Below are 18,181 nucleotides of genomic sequence, written 5' to 3'. Positions count from 1 at the left end.
CGGTTCTCCCTCAACGGTGGTGGCCCCCCTTGAAAACTGTCACTTGCCGATCCACGCACTCCAATCTTTCTAAATTTATTCCCGCCCGCAGTTCCCTATAGGTGATCATTACACAGAATGATCTGCCCCACGATTGTCGACTCTTTTTGTTATTGATTTGTGTAAGAACTGAAAAACAGGTAAAAAGAAATGGTGAGATCCCAAAGCATCGAAAAATGAGAATTCTCGAGAAATCAAGTCACAAAAAAGACGTCCGATGGGTTTTCGATCTTTGCCTATTTTATGCATCGTGACAAATTGGGGTCTGATCGTTTTTGTATCACCTGAATCATGTTACGCTGTTGGATCTTTCTGTTGTATCCTTCCTTCTTTGTGCCATCCATTGATGGTTGGTCGTTTGGTTGGTCATTGTGGAACAGCGAATTGAAGACCACTCAACGCACAGACACTCGTGGTTGGCCCACAATTTTATTTCTTGATCTATCCACTGGTTTGACTCAAAAGAGAATGATCTCTTGCAGAAGACTGGCTTACCATCAAGGCTACCACCGAAGAACATATTCTACTTGATCACGGCCTTCGTAAAAGACTCGTTTTTACTTCAAGAGGAACGGCGTCATGTATAGATGATTCATCTTTTTTTTTTCTACGTTACGCTAGAGCTGCTCGACATGCTTCAATACAAGGAACAAGATTGCTTTAGGCGTTCAGCGCTTTCTCTCAGGAAAGGATGCCAAGCCCTTTCCCTGACAGAAACAGACACTATTCGATGTAAGCTTGGTTGGGTGACTTGTTTGTACGAGCTAACCATGATTTTTATGGTTTTGATAGACGCTGTCCTGTTAACGTTATGTGAATTGTCGACCGCCAAAATTCCCATTCCTCAACAGTGTCAACACGCTGATAGTTTATCTGATAATCAACTTGAATCATGCATCATGTACGAAATCGGATATCATAAAATCTCCTCGTTCTTTGCCTGATTTTCCAATCTTCATTAGGACATTCGCAGCCGTGCCACAAATGTGGACTTCATACAGCGGTAACAAATTTCTTCAAAGTTGGGCACTGGTTCCATTCATACTCATTTTTTATATATTCATATCAAGGATACTTTCGTGATGTGGGTAAGACGGAGCATGCAACCAATAGAATTCATGCATGATGATCGTTGGACGCTAACATATTGAATTTCGTCGATCCCAACTGCAGTTTCCATGTGTTTCGCTGTTCGTTATCCCATAGAGCGCGGTAAGGATGGGAGTATTTTTAGGATCCGCATTCTGTTCACACATATTAGAATTGTTGGAGACGTTGCATGAAAAAATTACCATGAATCAGCTCAAGAACTATGAATTGCTACGTGCCCAGCAGCAGGATTTAAGCGATTGGCATCAACAGGAAACGGAACAAATTCATGTCATCCAGCATGCTCAGAAGCAACTTCACCAAGACCTTGTCGATATAGGGGTAAAGAGCAGAATAAATTTACCGGAAAAAAAAACCAAGATCTAGTCGCTGATCAAAAAGGTCCCATTTTAGTCTATTCAACAGCGGGTTTTCCGTAATATCTCTGAGTGGATGCAGATGATCGTGGTCCAACAAGAACAAGCCGAAGCTGTGTGGAAAGAGCATGATAAAACGATGCGTCGTCATATGGAGGAAGGGGAAGCCGTTCTAGAAACCTTTATGAATCATGCGGAACAAGCGATGACAATGGTAAACACCATAAATACATGACTCAAAACGCATTCTTATATTGCAGTGACTATTGTGTAACAGATTTTCATCACCATGGAGCGTAATATGGCGCATCTGCATGCAAATGCACAGTTAACCCTGAAGCTTCAAAATGACGCCTTTAATCGATGGGAACAGTTTGAGGTAATTGGTTTTGAAAATGGATTGTACCTGCAAGAATCATGGGGAAGACTCATCTGGATTTTTCGTCTAGACGATGCAATCTGTATTTGCGTCCCGCGTCAAGGATGACGTCCACATGGTGAATCAAACATTATCCGATTTATTGAACGAAACAAGCCAGGAGATCCAGGACATGCAAAAGGAGATGGAATCATTGCATACCCAGTTGTCTTTCGCTTTTGCGCCCGTACAACGACTTGTCAAAACTCTTAAATTCTCGTATGATGTGGTGCGAACCTGGTTCCGTAAGAAAAATCTTTTCGGTTATTTTGTTCGCTTGGTTTGTTGTTGATTTTACCCACCGAAAATAGGTTTCCGGAAACTATGGATCTCTGTCTCATCCATGCTCTTATCGCTTGGATGTATTCGGTTGCCGCTGCATCTTGGCATGATAAGCTACGTTCTTATTATCGGTCTAGGCAAGTTCAGATCCTCATGGGGACGGGAGAAAACAAATTTTCTGAATTGTGAGTGTAGGCATGATTGTGTCCAATACGATCAAGCTCCATTGGTATTTGAGTCTCTCTGCTTGGATAATGGTAAGCCTCTGTTGTGTCAAAAAATAAATACGACGTTGATCATACTACTGTATCCAGCTCTGCTGTCGTTTACTGCGCCATCGTATACGACTGAGAAATCATTTGTTATTGACGGCGCTGCAACGGGTTCATTGTTATCTGCCTAGCCTAAAGTAAGTGGCATCATTTATATTGTTTCCGCCTTTGGTTTCTTTTTTCTTTTTTTAACCTGGTTTGTTTTTTAAGTCGTATCCGGTTTCATCATGCCATGCGACGAAACAATCAAACCGACACGCTGCAAAGTTTTCATGTTTACTATGATATGATTAGCATAGACCATCATGATCTGTAAAATTGCTTCTTCTGTCAATGATTAATCCAAAAAAAAAAACCATGAATATTTCGACTGTCTCGATGTTCTGGTTCCTTGATGTTTTCCCAGCGACGGGGTTTTGTCCAAATTTTTTTTTGGAGCAGCGACACCACAAGTCACAGCAAACCCAAATTTTTGGATTGAGTTCAAGCACCACCACCCAAAAAAAAAAAAGGCAGCCGAAAGGATTATACAAGGAAGGTCTTCGTCTAAATCACTCATTTATCACCATGAAGTTGGATGCGAAAGCTCTTCGATACATGTCCTCGGAGGAGTTTCGAGTATTGACTGCGGTGAGAACTTGATACAATGCTTGGCTCGATCTTCCTGATCCAACCCGATCTGATCTTTTTTTTTTTTTCTTCTTCGCTTAGGTGGAAATGGGATCGAAAAATCACGAAGTTGTACCGACCTCGTTGATTGCTCAGATTGCTCAGTTACGCCATGGTGGAAGTCATAAAATTGTGGGCGATCTTGCCAAACGGAAATTGATTGCGAGAGTCCAAAATATGAGCTGTAAGCAAAGAAAAAGGCAATACGAATCGGTCCAAAATCGAGGTCTAACAATGCTTTATTTAGATGACGGTTATCGTTTAACTTATGGTGGTTACGATTACCTTGCATTAAAGACATTTGCCAAACGAGGCTCTGTCTATTCCGTTGGCAATCAGATCGGTGTTGGTAAAGAATCAGGTGAGTCTCCGCGAGCTGTCAGCCCTGTGACGATCCCGGAATTGACGACAGCGATATCATAGATATTTACTTGGTGGCGAACGAGGACGAACAGCAGTATGTGCTGAAATTGCAACGGTAAGAAGGGCAAATGGGATAGAATTTGGAAAGTACAGGATCGATTGATTCGTGAATGAATTATTTAGTTTGGGTCGTGTGTCTTTCCGAACGATTAAATCAAAGCGTGATTACTTGCAAAAGCGAAAGTCGGCTTCATGGATGTACATGTCACGATTGGCCGCCATGAAGGAATTCGCTTTTATGAAAGTCCTTTACGAAAACGGATTTCCTGTACCAGAGCCCATCGATATTAGCCGACATTGTGTCGTCATGGAGTTGATCGATGCCTTTCCTCTGTAAGTGGTACATAACCCCTTCGATGCAACGGCTTTTTTCTCTTATCAACGGAAACAACATAGTCGACAGGTGGAGGAAGTGGCCAATCCCGGAAAACTGTATTCCGAATTAATGAATTTGATCATCAAGTTGGCGGACTATGGTCTTATTCACGGCGATTTCAACGAGTTCAATTTGCTCATTAAAAGCGATGGCACCCCTATTTTGATTGATTTCCCCCAAATGGTGTCTACTTCGCACATTAACGCTGAATAGTACGTCCTTTTCTTTTTTATTTCGATGTAAGCATGATGATTGACTCATTTTTTTTAGTTACTTCAATCGTGACGTCGAATGTATTCGCACATTTTTCCGTCGTCGGTTCGGTTACGAGAGCGCATTGTATCCCAAGTTCAAGCTGGATGTGAATCGAGAATTTAGCTTGGATGTCCAAGTGGCCGCCAGTGGTTTCAGCAAGAAGATGCAGGATGAACTGGAAACGGTAAGTAGGCTAACCAGCAAGACAAGAAGCCCAGTTATACTTAGCAATAAGCATGTTAGTATCAAGAAGAATTGAAACAAGGAGAAGACGATGGAGAAGAAGAAGAAGAAGAGGAGGAGGACGATGATACGGATTACGACGAAGACGAGGCATCGCATGTCAATAATGGCCACGTTGACAAAAAGTCATCGCCAACAGAGATACCCGCTCCTCTGAGCGAAGAAGACAAACTTCAGGTAAACAAGCGGATAAAGTAAAAGACGAGTTTATACATACTCATTATGGACGCATTTGTATTTGGGATTTTTTCAGATCAAGCTTCAGAATATGCGTCTTGGCAATACCGAGCCTGTAGAGGAAGAGGAAAGTGAAGAGGAAGAAACAGAGGAGGACCGTGATTACTCCGAAGAGGAAGAAGATGAAGCGGAAGGGCATGATCGCGGTTCATTTGATGACGATGGAGAACCGGTTCGTCTGAACAACCGCGAATATCAGGCACACCGAGACACGGAATCGAAACCGCGCAAGAAGACGACGGGAACGGCATTGACGGAGGACGCTATCAAGGACCGTGTGTCTCGATCGTTGCGCAGCCAGGCCAATCGACAAAACTATAGACAACACGTACGAAGGAACCAAGTGAAAGGCAAAGAGAAGCGAAAAAATAGAGATATTGTGAAATCTGCCAAAGGCGGCAATGGCGGTATTTTTGATTAAGCTGCACCATAGCATTTTGTATTTCATTTTTACTTCATTGATACAAGTTTTTCCCTTTTTCTTTTTGCATGTCATTCTTTTTTTTATGGTGCTGTATTATTGTCTTGTATGTAAACTGTCGCAATAGATATCGATTCGACAAGTAAAGGATGATCCTATTATTTTCTTTCTGGCAGAACAAAGAAGCGGAGATTTGGCGTGTGAAGAGGTCACGGCAGCCACCGGAAAAGGGTCCAAAAGGGAAAAGAAAAAAAAAATACCATCAAAAACTCGCATAAGTCTTTGCTGCCTTTGTATCGACTTTTTTTTTGTATATAATGAGTGAAACGATGGGTTCTGGTCAACAGCCTCTGGGCCCACGTGGGTTATCGTTGGAGCAACAAAGAGCCATTGCGGCAGCCCAAGCTCAAGCGGCCGCGCAACCTTTTCAATCGACGGATCGATCTCCATCATTTTCGCGCGATCCCAACAACTTCCAACCCATGTCACTGTACGTTGGTGAACTCGACTCGACCGTTCAGGAAGCCCAGTTGTATCAACTCTTTGAAAAAGTCGTCCCTGTCGAAAGCATCCGTGTTTGCCGAGACGCCATCACTCGTCGCGGACTAGGCTATGCTTATGTTAACTTTCGATCCCATCTCGACGGTAAGCGGAACATCCCGTGACCAATCCCCATTGTTTCTATTGTAGTTTTTCATATTGGGCTCGATGAAACAGGAGCCAAGGCATTGAAGGAGTTGAATTACACATTGATCAATGGCAAACCATGTCGTATGATGTGGTCAGAGCGAGATCCTTCTCGACGCAAAGTGGGCCAGGGCAACATTTTCATCAAGAACCTGTCACTGGACGTGGATACCAAGTCATTGCACGATACCTTTTCCCAGTACGGACCCATTGTCTCATGTAAAATTGCCTTGGACGAACGAGGCTTCTCCAAGGGCTTCGCCTTTGTACAATACGAAACCCCTGAAGCAGCCGAACGTGCTATCCAAAATACCAACGGCATGACCATTTTGGATAAAGAAATGTACGTTCTCTTGACCCTCACCCTATTTTTCTCATCGGTGATAATATCGATTAGTGCCATTGGAGAATCAGGGACTAAAATAAAGCTTATAATAGTTATGTCGGACATCACATTCCCAAAAACCAGCGCCAACCGAAAGCGGAGGAAGTCAAGCCATCTTTTACCAATGTGTATCTCAAAAACTTGGGTCTGGACGTGGATGAAGCAGAGTTGAAGCGATTGTTTGATCGCTTTGGCCCCATTTCTTCGGCCGCCATTCAACGTGATGAGCATGGATGTTCCAAAGGATTTGGGTTTATCAATTTTGATAGACATGAAGATGCCGAAAGAGCGGTCAATGAAATGCACGACACGGAATATCTCGGTCGACGATTGTTCGTTTCGCGCGCGCAAACCAAAGCCGAGCGCGAGGATGAACTTCGCAAGCAACACGAGCAAGCCCGTATGGAGAAACTGCAGAAATATCAGGGCGTCAACCTGTATGTGAAAAATCTTCCCGACGATATGGACGATGAAAAACTGCGCGAAGAATTTGCCAGATTCGGCGTGATCACCAGTGCCAAGATCATGAAAGATGACAAGGTGCGTCCTTGATACTCACACCAACGTCCTGGGAAAAGATGGAAATGCGAAAATATTGACATGTGTTTTAAATTCATAGACTGGTATCAGTAAAGGATTTGGTTTTGTCTGTTTTACCTCGCCCGATGAAGCCACCTCGGCTGTCGCCGAAATGAATGGACGCATGATTGGTGATAAACCCATGTACGTCGCTCTCGCCCAACGCAAAGAAGATCGACGAAATCAACTTGCCGCGCAAATGTCACAACGCCAACAAGTGCATCCTCTCTATTCACCCGTAAGTGGCTCCTTAGATAAAACTGAATATAACGCTCGCTAGAGAAGCCGTTGCTGATTTTCTCTTGTTGGTAAAAAAGCCAACCGCCTACAATGCTCCTGCAACGACAGCGACGATCCCCACTTATCGCGGATCCCCCGCAGCGTATCCGGCCGCAGGTGGTCTGGTTCAAGCGCATCCCAAATTCTCGCGTCCCACGTCTCCCGCGGTTCCTGTGTCGCCTGCGGTGCCCGTGGTTCCAGCATCACCAGTGACACCGGCATCGCCCGTCACCACATCGCCCGTATCAGTGCCATCCACGCCGGTGATCCGATTGGCGGATATTCAACCCATCGATGTCAAGCCTACCCCGGCGCCTGCACCTGCACCTACGCCTGCACCTGTGCAAAAGGTCGCGACGCCTCCGTCTCAGCAACCGTTAACCATGGAATTACTCAACACATACACCCCTGAAATGCAACGGCAGACATTAGGCGAACGCATTTATCGCACCATGTAAGTAGTGCTTATTGAAAGCGTGAAATGCTTGGTACAACGATGTAACTTTTTTTTAAATTTTCCGCAGTCAATCCACGTATCCTGACCTTGCAGGCAAACTCACAGGCATGTTGCTTGAACTGAGCAAGGACGAGGTCGTTTTTCTCATTAACCACAAGGAAGCATTACTAGCCAAAACCGCCGAAGCGGCTAATGTGCTAAAACAGCATCGTGCCGCCAAAAAATAAAAAACTCAAAAACGTCCCTGCATTTCTTGTTACTGTCACCAAGTAGGCCACCGCAGCAAAAAGAAATGAGACCATGCACACTATGAGGATTGCTCATGGAATCGTGACACTAATGGAATATGACCGGTTCACTGTTAGACGCTATTGACAATCTTGCATTGTGTGCTATCCTGACTGTCAGATTTAAGTTATTCTTGAGTAACAGGAAACCATCGTTATTTTATTTCTACGATATGATAATTACCCTCCGCACTGGCCAAAACAACGTTGTTAAAGCTAAAGACTGCAGAAAGCGCAATGCAAGTTAGCAACAGATGTTGCTGAGGAGCCGTAGCCGTGGTTGTGCGGAATATTACAGAGGGTGACAGTTGACGGCACGGTGAACCCAAGTGATCCGCCGTCGAAAGACCCGGTTCCCCACGTTCAGCCCAGTTGCAATCTTTGCCTCAATGACATGAGCTTGAAAAGATCGGCATATTAACCGTGTTCCATTGAACAGCCCTTGCGCCGGATCGATATTTCGAAAACATCACCGGGCATTCAATATTGAGCATTAACCGGTGTGGAGGTAGGCTTGCTGGGTTCATAGCCAATTCAATGAATGAGCTGATCTTCTTCGGAATCCATGCTGTCGGCACTTCGGTAAACTCGCACTTCTCCCGAAAACTTTTTCGGTCGTCTTCTCATTAAGAAATATATTTCTTGGGGTCAAGTTAGCACGTCCGGTCAATAGGTCCGCGGGTAGGACATTCCGAAAACTAGCACCGTATACTGTAGGTATTCTTTTGTTATATTATTTATATCTTGCATTTAATATTTATATAATAATCAATATTCATCATTTCTATTATTATATTTAAACAAATTACATTTCGATGATGGCGTTCGGCTCCGAGGTTTGTAATAGCATTTCTGCTGGAATATGGATCTCGTCGCTTCGGATACAGGGTTCCTGTCCGTTGCCAGTGCGCAAAAGGTAGCTGGCGAAATTGCCCAAAATCTCTGCGTCGTCCTTGCCGGTTACTCGTGTCTGTTGGACGCACATGTTAATGCTCAGGCGAAGGTTTTCGATCGAAGACCAAAAAGAAGCTTTGTTCAAGCATTGCTCGACTGTTTGTGGACGTGTTGCCCTCGGAATGACCGGAAGAACCTGACGGAAATCGCCAGCAAAAACGACAGTTTTGCCACCGAATGGTGCATGCTGCAGAGCTGGATTTCTAGTTGCCATCAAGTCTTGCAATGTACAGCTAACGGCTTCGAAACAAAACATATCGGCTCATCATTGTAGCTTCATCCCAAATGATCAACTCTATCTGGTACATCAACTCTGCTTTTTCGGATCGCCGCGGGATTTGGCACGTGGAGTGCTGGTCCACCTTTAACGGGATTGCGAACTGTGAGTGGGCGGTTCGGCCACCATGCAACAACAATGCAGTAGTACCAATTGAAGCCAAAGCACGAGCTATTTTGCCTTGTTGACGCACCGCAGTAAGGACGCTGTTGAAAAGGAAAGTCTTGCCTGTGCCACCAGGACCGTCAACAAACAACAAGCGGGCTGATTCGTTGCTTCCATGTGAGACACTCTGGAGAAGTGCGTCGTATACGGCATGTTGATCACGGTTTAGGCAAGATCACTCGTTGCCCGACGCTCTGAAGGTCGTTGTCGCCGAGTTCCACCGCATCTACGACACCTCGGTACAATTCCGGGCGCAGATTTGCCTGGTTTAGCCGCAAATACGTCAGCTGACTCTGCTCCATTTTGGCATACATATCAACTATGTACTGCTGGAATAGACGTCCGAACAAATGGAGATCATGACCGTTATCGCGTACCATGAGACGATAGCTGTACCACTGCATCACTGTAATGGTTCGACCGTCCGGGAAGCGTGCGTGGATATTCCAACCGAGGTCACCACGTGGGAACATCAAGACGTACTGGAGAGCATCATAGTGCTGACTCATCTCGCTGTACGTTGAAGCCCATGGCTTCTCGATCGGAGCACAATATCGCGGCTACTGTTTGGTGTGATCATACCGTCTACCAGGATCACTCCGACTTTCGCTTGCGGTTGGTGCATTGTACCGGCGAGTATCAGGTGTGTTTTCCGCACTTATGAGAAGTCTCACATCTACAGCCCCGTCCGACTCACGTAAAGCTTGCGCCATCGACAGCAACAGCGGAACAAACGGGTTTATTTCCATGAGCAGATCTTCGAGAGTGAGCAAGGTTGCATTTCGCAAATATGGAGCCACAGCGTTTCGGTGTGCCAATTGGGTGTCAGAGTCGTATATGTACAGTTGAGCAAATGCAGGAGCCTGGTTATCCGTTGGTGGAAGCAGGTCACCGATCCCATGATAAATGGCTCTTGGATGCGGTAGCAGTAAGCTCCACTGCGATTGTTGGCCACTGACTCGTCTATTTGAGCATCTACGGAAGTGAAACTGAGATTCGTATTGTAGCCGCGGATCTGTTCACGGAAATCTCTTCCTTCTTTGGTGTTGTTGCGAAGAAGACGCGCAATCGTTGGAGGTGTAGGCTCGACAGGCAGAAGCACAATGGAACTTTGGGCACAGCAGAACTGGAACTGTGGATTCGAGATGGATTCAGACATGCGCTCTTTGAGCCACATGTGTGCCTGGCAGAAATTGCACACGACATGAGGCGCCCAAGGCATGTCTACTGGGGAGCTCCAATTCACCAGACTCTGTATTACCAACAGATGCAGGTAATTTACGAAATGCGTTCTCCAGCGTCATTTTCATCAGCTTCTCTTAGGGCCAGTCTTGTTGGATTCAATGCGCAAGCTATATGACTGGTACGCTGGTGTCCCAGTTGATGACACGAAGCGCAACGGACTTCTCCCGATCCTTGAATCGTAGCAACAGTCGGTTGTTGGGCGCGTTTTGTTGGGGCAGCTGCGAATGGTTTGATTGAGCATGGCCTGGCACCCGACAGGAAGCACAGACAATGATTGACGACGACAGTAGGGAAAATTTTTTGAACTTGAGCAAATGGAATAAAGAAAGGAATTGGACCTAGATAATATCAATACAGCGTGCTAACTAAGCAAATCGTATAATAAATGACACGGTCCTCTCATGCATAAAAAGGGAAGTGCAGAACATGAGCAGACTTGGTGCGTCCGGTTTTTACACTTCGTAAATCATGTGATCCATTCTGTTTTAGCCAATCAACAGGCTTTCAGCACTAGCCACAAAAAAAAAGTGTGTTGCGCTCACATACAAAATGGCTGGCAGGCGGTGTTACGCTCCGCACTGGCCAAAAAGGTGTTGCTCTTTTTTCTCTCATACCCTGGATTTCCTCTTCAGCTTGTTGCGATGGAAGAGACTAGCGACACAGAATATTATGAACACAACGCTTGCTCAGAATCCATTACTGAAAAGAGCACGGGCGAAGAGGGGGTCAATAAGTGCTGCTGCACACATGTTTGGAAATCATGACTGTACGGTATGCCAGAGTATTGACATCAATATACCAAAGTCCCATCAAGAGTCTTGCCAGGTTATGCCGTATTGCGTTAGGCTCTTTGTCTGACGAATGTCACCAGATGTAAGAGTAAGACATCCCAGTAGCAGGTGGCATCCATTACACAGCGGGTGTACGGCTTGTTATCAAAACAGGACGATCATACATGGAGCGAAAACGTTCGCGATATTTGAGCATTTGGCAAAATATAAAGCCAGCAAGACCTTTTATCCTTTTTCGCCACCGGCATTAATCCAAATATCATGCAGTTGAACTGGTCTTGGGGCGCTGTACGGAACCAATTATATCTTTATAAAACGGCATATTTCAAAGATTGTATCGAATGCTTAAAGGCTAGCCTGATGAATTTTTATCCAATTCCCACACTCAAACGCTGCCAGCTGGTATCCATAATTTCCTATTCCCAAATTCACATGAAAAGGCAGTTGGCAAGGTCTTAACCGCTGGGAATTCAGAGTTAAAGCTTCAACATTCAAGTCCCACATTGACAATGGCGTTGATTGCTTAAGAATAGGAACGATGAATCGCATGCTGTAGTTGCCATGACCTTTTTTTTTTTTTTCGTTAAGAACGGAGTTTTGCTGACGACGCATCACGTCAAATTTTATGTCTTTCGCTGACAAATAACGTCATTTTTTGATTCCGCGGTTTTTTAAAATTTAAAAGACTTAAAGTTCGAATATAAGCGAATTAGTCAGATTCCATTTATTTTCTTTACTATTCGTTCTCTTTTACACAAATACAATACAATGAGCCTTACTTACGTTGTCACTGGTGCTTCTCGCGGCATTGGCCTTGAATTCATCAAACAATTGTCTTCCAAGGGCCACACCGTGGTCGCTTGTGCTCGCGCTCCCGAGAAATCCGAAGGTCTTAAGCAACTCGTCGACAACAAAAAGGTTTATGCTGTTACTTTGGATACCGTCAACGAAGCCTCCGTCAAGGTAAAATAAGAATAACGCCCTTTTATTGATGATTGACTAAAAATGCTCGCGTTTTTTTCCCCCTCTTGACGTTGTAGTCGGCTGTGGAAAAGATTACCGAGATTGCCGGTAATGGCGTGGACGTGCTTATTAATAACGCTGGTATTAGCGGTGACAGAAAGTACTCTTCCAAGGACAGGTAAGAAAGCAATGAGCTATGAAAGAAAAGAATGATGGTTTTTTTTTTTTTTTTTTTTTTGCTGACATATTTTAGCCCTGCTTCGGAATACATGTCCGTTTTCGAGACCAATGTGGTAGGCACTTCCAATATCACTCAGGCCATGCTTCCTCTTCTGAAGAAGAGCCAGACTCGTCATATCATCAACATCTCTTCCAACATGGGCTCGCATGCCAACACCACCTCGGGCAACTTGGCCGCTTACCGTGTTTCCAAAGCCGCCGAAAACATGTTGACCAACGTCTTGGCAAGTGACCTCAAGGACGACAAGTTCGTTGTCGTCTCCGTTCACCCCGGCTGGGTTCAAACCGACATGGGTGGTTCCAATGCTCACGTTACACCTCAGCAATCTGTCCAAGGCATCTTGGCCAAGGCCGATACTTTGGAAGTCAAGGACAACGGCATCTTCTTTGACTATGAAGGCAAACCCATGGATTGGTAAAAGCCCGAATGTCACTTGGTCACACACTAGTCACTCAAAACAAAATAATAACGAATAACGAAAAAAAAAAAAGAAAAGCGACTGTATCCATCAAATGATGATGAACTGAAATATACGAATTGTGAAATAAAGGCGAATCTACGTAAATAACGAAAAAGAAGAGAAAAAAGACAAATGCATTAGATGATATGAAATGAAGTCAAATGAGCGAAAAACAAATACAAGGATGAGAAAGGCGATTATTTTTTCGACTGTGGGAATGATTTAGGAAGGGTCGTTGGGAGGAGAGTGAGGCGTCGGGTCTAGAGGCTGCAAGTTGTAGGTCAATGCCGGTTTGTACATGGGCCGATGGTCTTGCGCGTAGCGTTGCCACGAAGACCGGGTATCGTCGTTTCGCATCAATGGCTGAGCCACGGCGGGATCGTCGTCGTACGCATACTCCAATCGTGAGCGAGATGTTTGAGGATGGAGAGCCAATGTCCAATCGCCAGATGCTGAGCGATGAGAAGGTGGGGACGGTGGACGTTGAACGGACGACGATTGGCTGATGCCGCGATGATGGCCGGGAACGGGAAGTGGAGGTTCAGCAATGACGTCGATCGGTAAGAGTGAACCTCGTGAATCCATTCCGAGCGAACCGCGTTCCTGCATCACGACCGTGGGGAGCGCGATCGATGGATCCTGGGTATGGGCTGGGCCCCATTGACTTTTCCACAAGGGCGCTTGATGGTAGGTGTACTCCTCGGTACCTAATGCGCTGAGTAACACCACCACGTTCTTCACGGTTAGCAAAAACATCAAGAACAGTGCAACACAGTGTAAGAGCACCTGCAGGTAGCCAATGTACTGTTTGTCGCGTTCCAGCACCCCCAGACCATCAATGTAGACGAGGTTAAAGATGGTGATCACGACGCGAAAGGCGGCAAAGATGACTGAGTACACGTTGATGTGACGATCCACAAACGGCCATCGGAGGTACAGTGCCGCGAGCAAGGCCAGTTCACACAACAAGACGACGACTACTTGAGCGACACCTTCCGACTGGAAAATACCAAGCATGGCACTCACAATGACTTTGCATACGAGGAAGGGGATAAAGAAAGGGTAGTGATCCTCTTTGAACAGATTGTATAAAGAACCGTAACGGAGCAGCATGGTGATGTCCGAATACATCAAGGACGACGGTCGGATATTGAAGAGCACAATCGCCACGTATCCGTAGAGCAAAAAGATGGGAAACACGACAACGATCGACGACACAAACAGCATGTACCACGGTGAAGGAAGCATCAGTTGATAAAATGACAGCGTCGCCAAAGGCACATAGAATAATGTCAGCGCACGTAAAAAGATACCTAACAGAAACAACCCATCAGCCGATCAGCCACCCACACGATGGTGAAGCTAAAAAAACCCCTACCTAACGAAAAATTGCCCAATTTCCTCGATTGACCGGCATATTTGTGAGGCCAAATCATACTCAACAACTGAACCGAGGCCCACAGTACCGCGCATAGGATGGCACAGACGATCATGATAAAAGCAAACACGATGATGCAGGTAACAAAGAGGCCTTTGTAGTCCAGATGGATGTTGTGTGCAAACTGACGCATGCCGGAACCTGACAACAAGGGGTCAACAACGTGGCGGTAGATGGAAGTGGAGTTGCTGCCGACGGTCATATTGGCAAATGGGCTATTCTTCAGGTAATCTCCTTCAATGGACGTAACAACGTTGGTCATCCATGAAATAGGGACCAATAAAAAGCTCCAGGCAAAATTGGCGGTGAACAAGGGATAAAACGCAGGATAATGAAGATTCATCAGACCACTCGTGACGATAAATTGCGCGTAATAGATGAAATCAAAGAAACTGGGGGTTTTCAAGCGTTGAATGGCTGGTGGCATGGCATAGTTGGAAGTGAAAATAAACAAATCCTGGGCATCGCCTTCAGCGGCCGTAAAGAAGGAGATGAGAAACGAACTGAGGGCGGCAAACACGGTAAATCCTACGGGCAGCCAGAGAAAAATGGCTTGCCAGGTAGGGTGCTGATACCCAATCGGGGCCAAATTAACGCACATCCATCGGCGCTGATCCACCGTCCATGCTGCATATCGTCCAATAAGATCGCCTAATGGAATAGCCGTCGGAGGCAGCTTCACGGTCTATAAAAACGAAAAAAAAAAAGTTCAATGATTCATTTTTATCCGTGGGAGAACCGGTTTTTATAGCCGAGAATCAAATTACCTTGTAGAGAGAGACGTTGACGTTGGGTTGAACAGGGCACCCGGTGTTTATGTCGGGACACAAATGAAAATTACTGTTAATAATGGTAGAAAATCCTAACACGAGCTCCAAGCGTGAAGCGGCCGATACTGGCGAAAAAAGCTTATATTAGTCGAAAGTGAAACGGAGGGTCATGGCGAAGGGCAAAGGGCCGAAAAGCACTCACGTGTTTGGTTTTGATTGAGGCTGTTGACGAGAATGTCTGAAACGCCGGTGATATTGACGGTGTAGTTTTGAGAGACGGGATCATAATATCGAGAAGCAGCCAGTGTCGTAAAATGATGTTCAATGTCGCAAACGGAAAAGTTGGTTCGACCAAACCCGGTTTCGTCCAGTGCAACAAGGGCCGCTTGAACTGGTTGTTGCAGTAGGAAACAGCCACTGAGCAACACAGCAAAGCATTTCCACATGACGAGGAAAGAAGCAATGAGCAAGGGAAAGGTTTTGCAGGTTATGGCCCCAACTGATCCTCGCCAAGGCAAAGAAAGAGAAAAAAAAATGAAAAAAAAGTAAAAAAGAGGTCACCTGGTCAACGTCAGGGCCATTGTTATTTTTAAGCATCCCAACTGGGCTTCACTGAGCGACGAAGCCCTGTTCGTGTCAAAAAAGCTATGGTGCCACAAAAGGAGCACTGGCTTTCTTTTAAGAAGCCGCAAGATGGGAACGCGTACGGTATCAACCTGCCAAGGAAAAGACGGCTCGTTTTCCACAGTGCATTGACTGCGGTAGTGGATGGATCAACCGTGTCCTTGGGTATGGCCGATCCAAAATTGCATGATACAAGAGAGCAATGATAGGAAGGGAGTTTCACGATTCATCATCATGTCCCAAGCATTCCGAATCCCGGTATCCATATTCGTATGAGCGTAACACGGGCTAAAAAAAGGTTTTTTTGCTGAATATATTTTGTTATGCCAAAAATACTCACAAGCAGTACACGCATTGACTTTCTTTTTCTTGTCCTTTGTCTTGTACGATGTGAATGCCACTCCATACTATTACGGTTATAAGCTGATACGGTTGAAATAATGGTATGGAAGGAAGCAGCCGCAGCTTATCGAATACCTTCCATCCCATAATTTGACTACCTGGCATTGTATTGATGGGGCCACGTTGTAGATGAAAACGACTTCATCTATTTATCCAATCAGGAGAGGACTGTGAGAGAAACCTCTGATATCACACTTGTTACCCGAGAGAGTGTTGGATTTCAATCAAAGCCTTACTTCATGCTCTCCAGGAGTGGAGACATGTCTATTTTCACGGTGCACCTGCCTGAGGAAACTGATGCTGTAGCAAGGCAAGATCGATTGATTCACATTCTAAGCATCAGCCACAGCAAACAATGCTGCAAACAAATAGTGCACTCCTAGTCGCCAAAGCCGCTTTACATGATTATTTCCATCGCTGCGGTCAGACAACCCATCCTTTTTTTTCCGCCAGGTTCTATTACACACAATTGACATCAGCAATCCTCCGTTTTACTTTGATTGACAGTCAGAACTTCTTTCAAACCGAGCTTTTTGCTAGAGGATCCAGAGGAAGCCCAAAATTACTTTCTAAAGGAAGATGCGCCATTTCCGAGGTTTTTACTTAGCCGGATGAATAAAGTGCTTTCAAATTTATCCGCATGATCGATGAACCGTCCGCATTCGTGGATTTGCGTGCATGTGTATTTTTTTCACAAACGATGGACTCCTCTTTTTTCTGAGATTGAATTCGATCACCCACACTGAAAAGGCTCTAGTAGAAACAAAGGTCACCGTACTAGTTATCGTTCAATTCTTTGATATGAATTATCCCATCAATTACTATGTAAAGACTACAGTCATACTTCCCTGGCCAGGGACACAGTACCGTGTTGGACGGGCTGTACTGCGAGTAGTAGAAAGATTTCGAAAGCTTAAAAAAAATTGCATTTGAATCAAATTAGTCTGAAAAGGGTTTCTCCAAGGTTCCAAATCAGCGATCAGCGATCAGCGATGAAACAATAGTTTCTCTTGAACCAAATCACAGATTACAAGATAATGAACAGATTGCTTCTCGCCCCTACGTCGCAGCCCACCAAGAGGGCATTAGACTGAATGAGCACGCTGTCGAAAGGAAAGTAATTAAACCAGCTCGGGTGCCATTTTTTATGATCTGTAGATATGGTTGAGAACAAGACCTAGTTCTCTTCCGTCCAAGGCTAATCGTCGCGGGCGGCCCTTTGGTCAATCAACGAACCGACTACCATTGGTTAAGCTATGTACAAGCTGAGAACGCGATCAGAACGCGAGTTAAACAGCATACGCTGGCCACTGAACGCACATGAAGGAGATCGTCATCTGTTTTGTCACTAACTATCGGAAAATAGTGGATCTTTTTGTGATCTTGACTGTTAATGCTTGGACCTGAGAGGGGAACCTGGCGGCGGAAAATCATTGAGTGATCGTTTCGTTGACGGATCGAATCAGGGAGACGAAGGATTGAAATTGGACATTCTTTGTTCGAATCAAAATTTATCACCGATCCATCTCACTGGATTGCTTTCAATGAAGGTAAGGGACATGTTGTCAGCAGTTTGTAGAACATGCAATTTTATATAATACGAATGGAAGAAAAAAAAACCTGCAATGTCTCCCCCACATCGCCTGTGTTTTTGGGGTAAGTGCGCAGGGGGTTCATCGCAATGTCAATTATATAAGATGCGATTGGCAGATATAAGATAAACCCCTCACGAAAAACGGGGATAGTAAAGGGTCTGATCGCATTTACCAGCTCCAAATACAGCAACAACAAAGTAGAGCGGGCTGCAAACCACATGATGCATGAGGTCCTAGACAACTTGCACCGCGCCGCGTTGCGTTGGGAACAATGGGATTTCTTTTTACAGCAATCAATCTTTGATAGATTTCACTGTCGTCATGGCGAGACATTCACTGTTGCCATTCTATATCGGTCCTTTGCAGGCAAAAAAAATCAAGTATGACCGATTCCGAGAGACCCTATGGGGACGGTGATCCTTTGTTGACTTCATTTTGTTCTTCGTTTTCCTTTTGTCATATGAATCATTTACAATGTGGC

General features: G+C 45.1%; 5 protein-coding genes across 5 annotated transcripts; 4 read left to right on the top strand and 1 right to left on the bottom strand.

Moving 5' to 3' along the window:
* The first annotated feature begins 510 nt into the window (after nucleotides 1–510).
* On the top strand, nucleotides 511–2,309 carry BYT42DRAFT_372334 (uncharacterized protein). Its single transcript, XM_051563271.1, has 10 exons — nucleotides 511–581; nucleotides 661–771; nucleotides 832–940; nucleotides 1,002–1,042; nucleotides 1,110–1,127; nucleotides 1,213–1,251; nucleotides 1,301–1,470; nucleotides 1,543–1,719; nucleotides 1,783–1,884; nucleotides 1,955–2,309. The coding sequence occupies exons 2-10, from the start codon at nucleotides 672–674 to the stop codon at nucleotides 2,213–2,215; spliced, it is 1,017 nt and encodes a 338-aa protein (XP_051422159.1). The 5' UTR covers nucleotides 511–581; nucleotides 661–671; the 3' UTR covers nucleotides 2,216–2,309.
* Nucleotides 2,310–3,044: 735 nt separating this feature from the next.
* Nucleotides 3,045–5,101, top strand: BYT42DRAFT_614822 (RIO1 family-domain-containing protein; the record flags this gene model as incomplete). Its single annotated transcript, XM_051571895.1, has 9 exons — nucleotides 3,045–3,107; nucleotides 3,189–3,330; nucleotides 3,394–3,507; nucleotides 3,570–3,624; nucleotides 3,693–3,902; nucleotides 3,966–4,157; nucleotides 4,216–4,384; nucleotides 4,444–4,620; nucleotides 4,697–5,101. 9 exons carry the CDS (start codon nucleotides 3,045–3,047, stop codon nucleotides 5,099–5,101), a joined length of 1,527 nt encoding a protein of 508 aa, XP_051422158.1.
* Nucleotides 5,102–5,372: 271 nt separating this feature from the next.
* BYT42DRAFT_573181 (uncharacterized protein) lies at nucleotides 5,373–7,747 on the top strand. Its single transcript, XM_051568698.1, has 6 exons — nucleotides 5,373–5,746; nucleotides 5,819–6,131; nucleotides 6,227–6,713; nucleotides 6,793–6,990; nucleotides 7,070–7,485; nucleotides 7,556–7,747. Exons 1-6 carry the CDS (start codon nucleotides 5,419–5,421, stop codon nucleotides 7,713–7,715), a joined length of 1,902 nt encoding a protein of 633 aa, XP_051422157.1. The 5' UTR covers nucleotides 5,373–5,418; the 3' UTR covers nucleotides 7,716–7,747.
* Nucleotides 7,748–11,832: 4,085 nt separating this feature from the next.
* Nucleotides 11,833–12,912, top strand: BYT42DRAFT_573164 (uncharacterized protein). Its single transcript, XM_051568697.1, has 3 exons — nucleotides 11,833–12,170; nucleotides 12,248–12,348; nucleotides 12,424–12,912. The coding sequence occupies exons 1-3, from the start codon at nucleotides 11,976–11,978 to the stop codon at nucleotides 12,827–12,829; spliced, it is 702 nt and encodes a 233-aa protein (XP_051422156.1). The 5' UTR covers nucleotides 11,833–11,975; the 3' UTR covers nucleotides 12,830–12,912.
* Nucleotides 12,913–13,093: 181 nt separating this feature from the next.
* On the bottom strand, nucleotides 13,094–15,525 carry BYT42DRAFT_546763 (uncharacterized protein; the record flags this gene model as incomplete). The annotated part of the gene is made up of 4 exons (XM_051565905.1): nucleotides 13,094–14,184; nucleotides 14,250–14,994; nucleotides 15,077–15,204; nucleotides 15,282–15,525. The coding sequence occupies 4 exons, from the start codon at nucleotides 15,523–15,525 to the stop codon at nucleotides 13,094–13,096; spliced, it is 2,208 nt and encodes a 735-aa protein (XP_051422155.1).
* Between the last annotated feature and the right edge of the window lie 2,656 nt (nucleotides 15,526–18,181).

This window comes from Radiomyces spectabilis, assembly GCF_025331425.1.
Source record: "Radiomyces spectabilis strain NRRL 2753 chromosome Unknown BYT42scaffold_8, whole genome shotgun sequence".
Taxonomy (NCBI): Eukaryota; Fungi; Mucoromycota; class Mucoromycetes; order Mucorales; family Radiomycetaceae; genus Radiomyces; species Radiomyces spectabilis.
This window is presented reverse-complemented; position numbering and strand designations above follow the sequence as displayed.

What these genes read in the sequence shown, in the direction of transcription:
- BYT42DRAFT_573181 (XM_051568698.1), top strand. Translation starts at nt 5,419, where the DNA reads ATGAGTGAAACGATGGGTTCTGGTCAACAGCCTCTGGGCCCACGTGGG. An exon ending in AGATCATGAAAGATGACAAG is followed by an intron (nt 6,714 to 6,792) that starts GTGCGTCCTTGA and finishes TTAAATTCATAG; the next exon opens with ACTGGTATCAGTAAAGGATT. An exon ending in GAACGCATTTATCGCACCAT is followed by an intron (nt 7,486 to 7,555) that starts GTAAGTAGTGCT and finishes AATTTTCCGCAG; the next exon opens with TCAATCCACGTATCCTGACC.
- BYT42DRAFT_573164 (XM_051568697.1), top strand. Translation starts at nt 11,976, where the DNA reads ATGAGCCTTACTTACGTTGTCACTGGTGCTTCTCGCGGCATTGGCCTT. An exon ending in TCAACGAAGCCTCCGTCAAG is followed by an intron (nt 12,171 to 12,247) that starts GTAAAATAAGAA and finishes TTGACGTTGTAG; the next exon opens with TCGGCTGTGGAAAAGATTAC. An exon ending in AAGTACTCTTCCAAGGACAG is followed by an intron (nt 12,349 to 12,423) that starts GTAAGAAAGCAA and finishes GACATATTTTAG; the next exon opens with CCCTGCTTCGGAATACATGT.
- BYT42DRAFT_372334 (XM_051563271.1), top strand. Translation starts at nt 672, where the DNA reads ATGCTTCAATACAAGGAACAAGATTGCTTTAGGCGTTCAGCGCTTTCT. An exon ending in AGAAACAGACACTATTCGAT is followed by an intron (nt 772 to 831) that starts GTAAGCTTGGTT and finishes TGGTTTTGATAG; the next exon opens with ACGCTGTCCTGTTAACGTTA. An exon ending in CGGAACAAGCGATGACAATG is followed by an intron (nt 1,720 to 1,782) that starts GTAAACACCATA and finishes ATTGTGTAACAG; the next exon opens with ATTTTCATCACCATGGAGCG.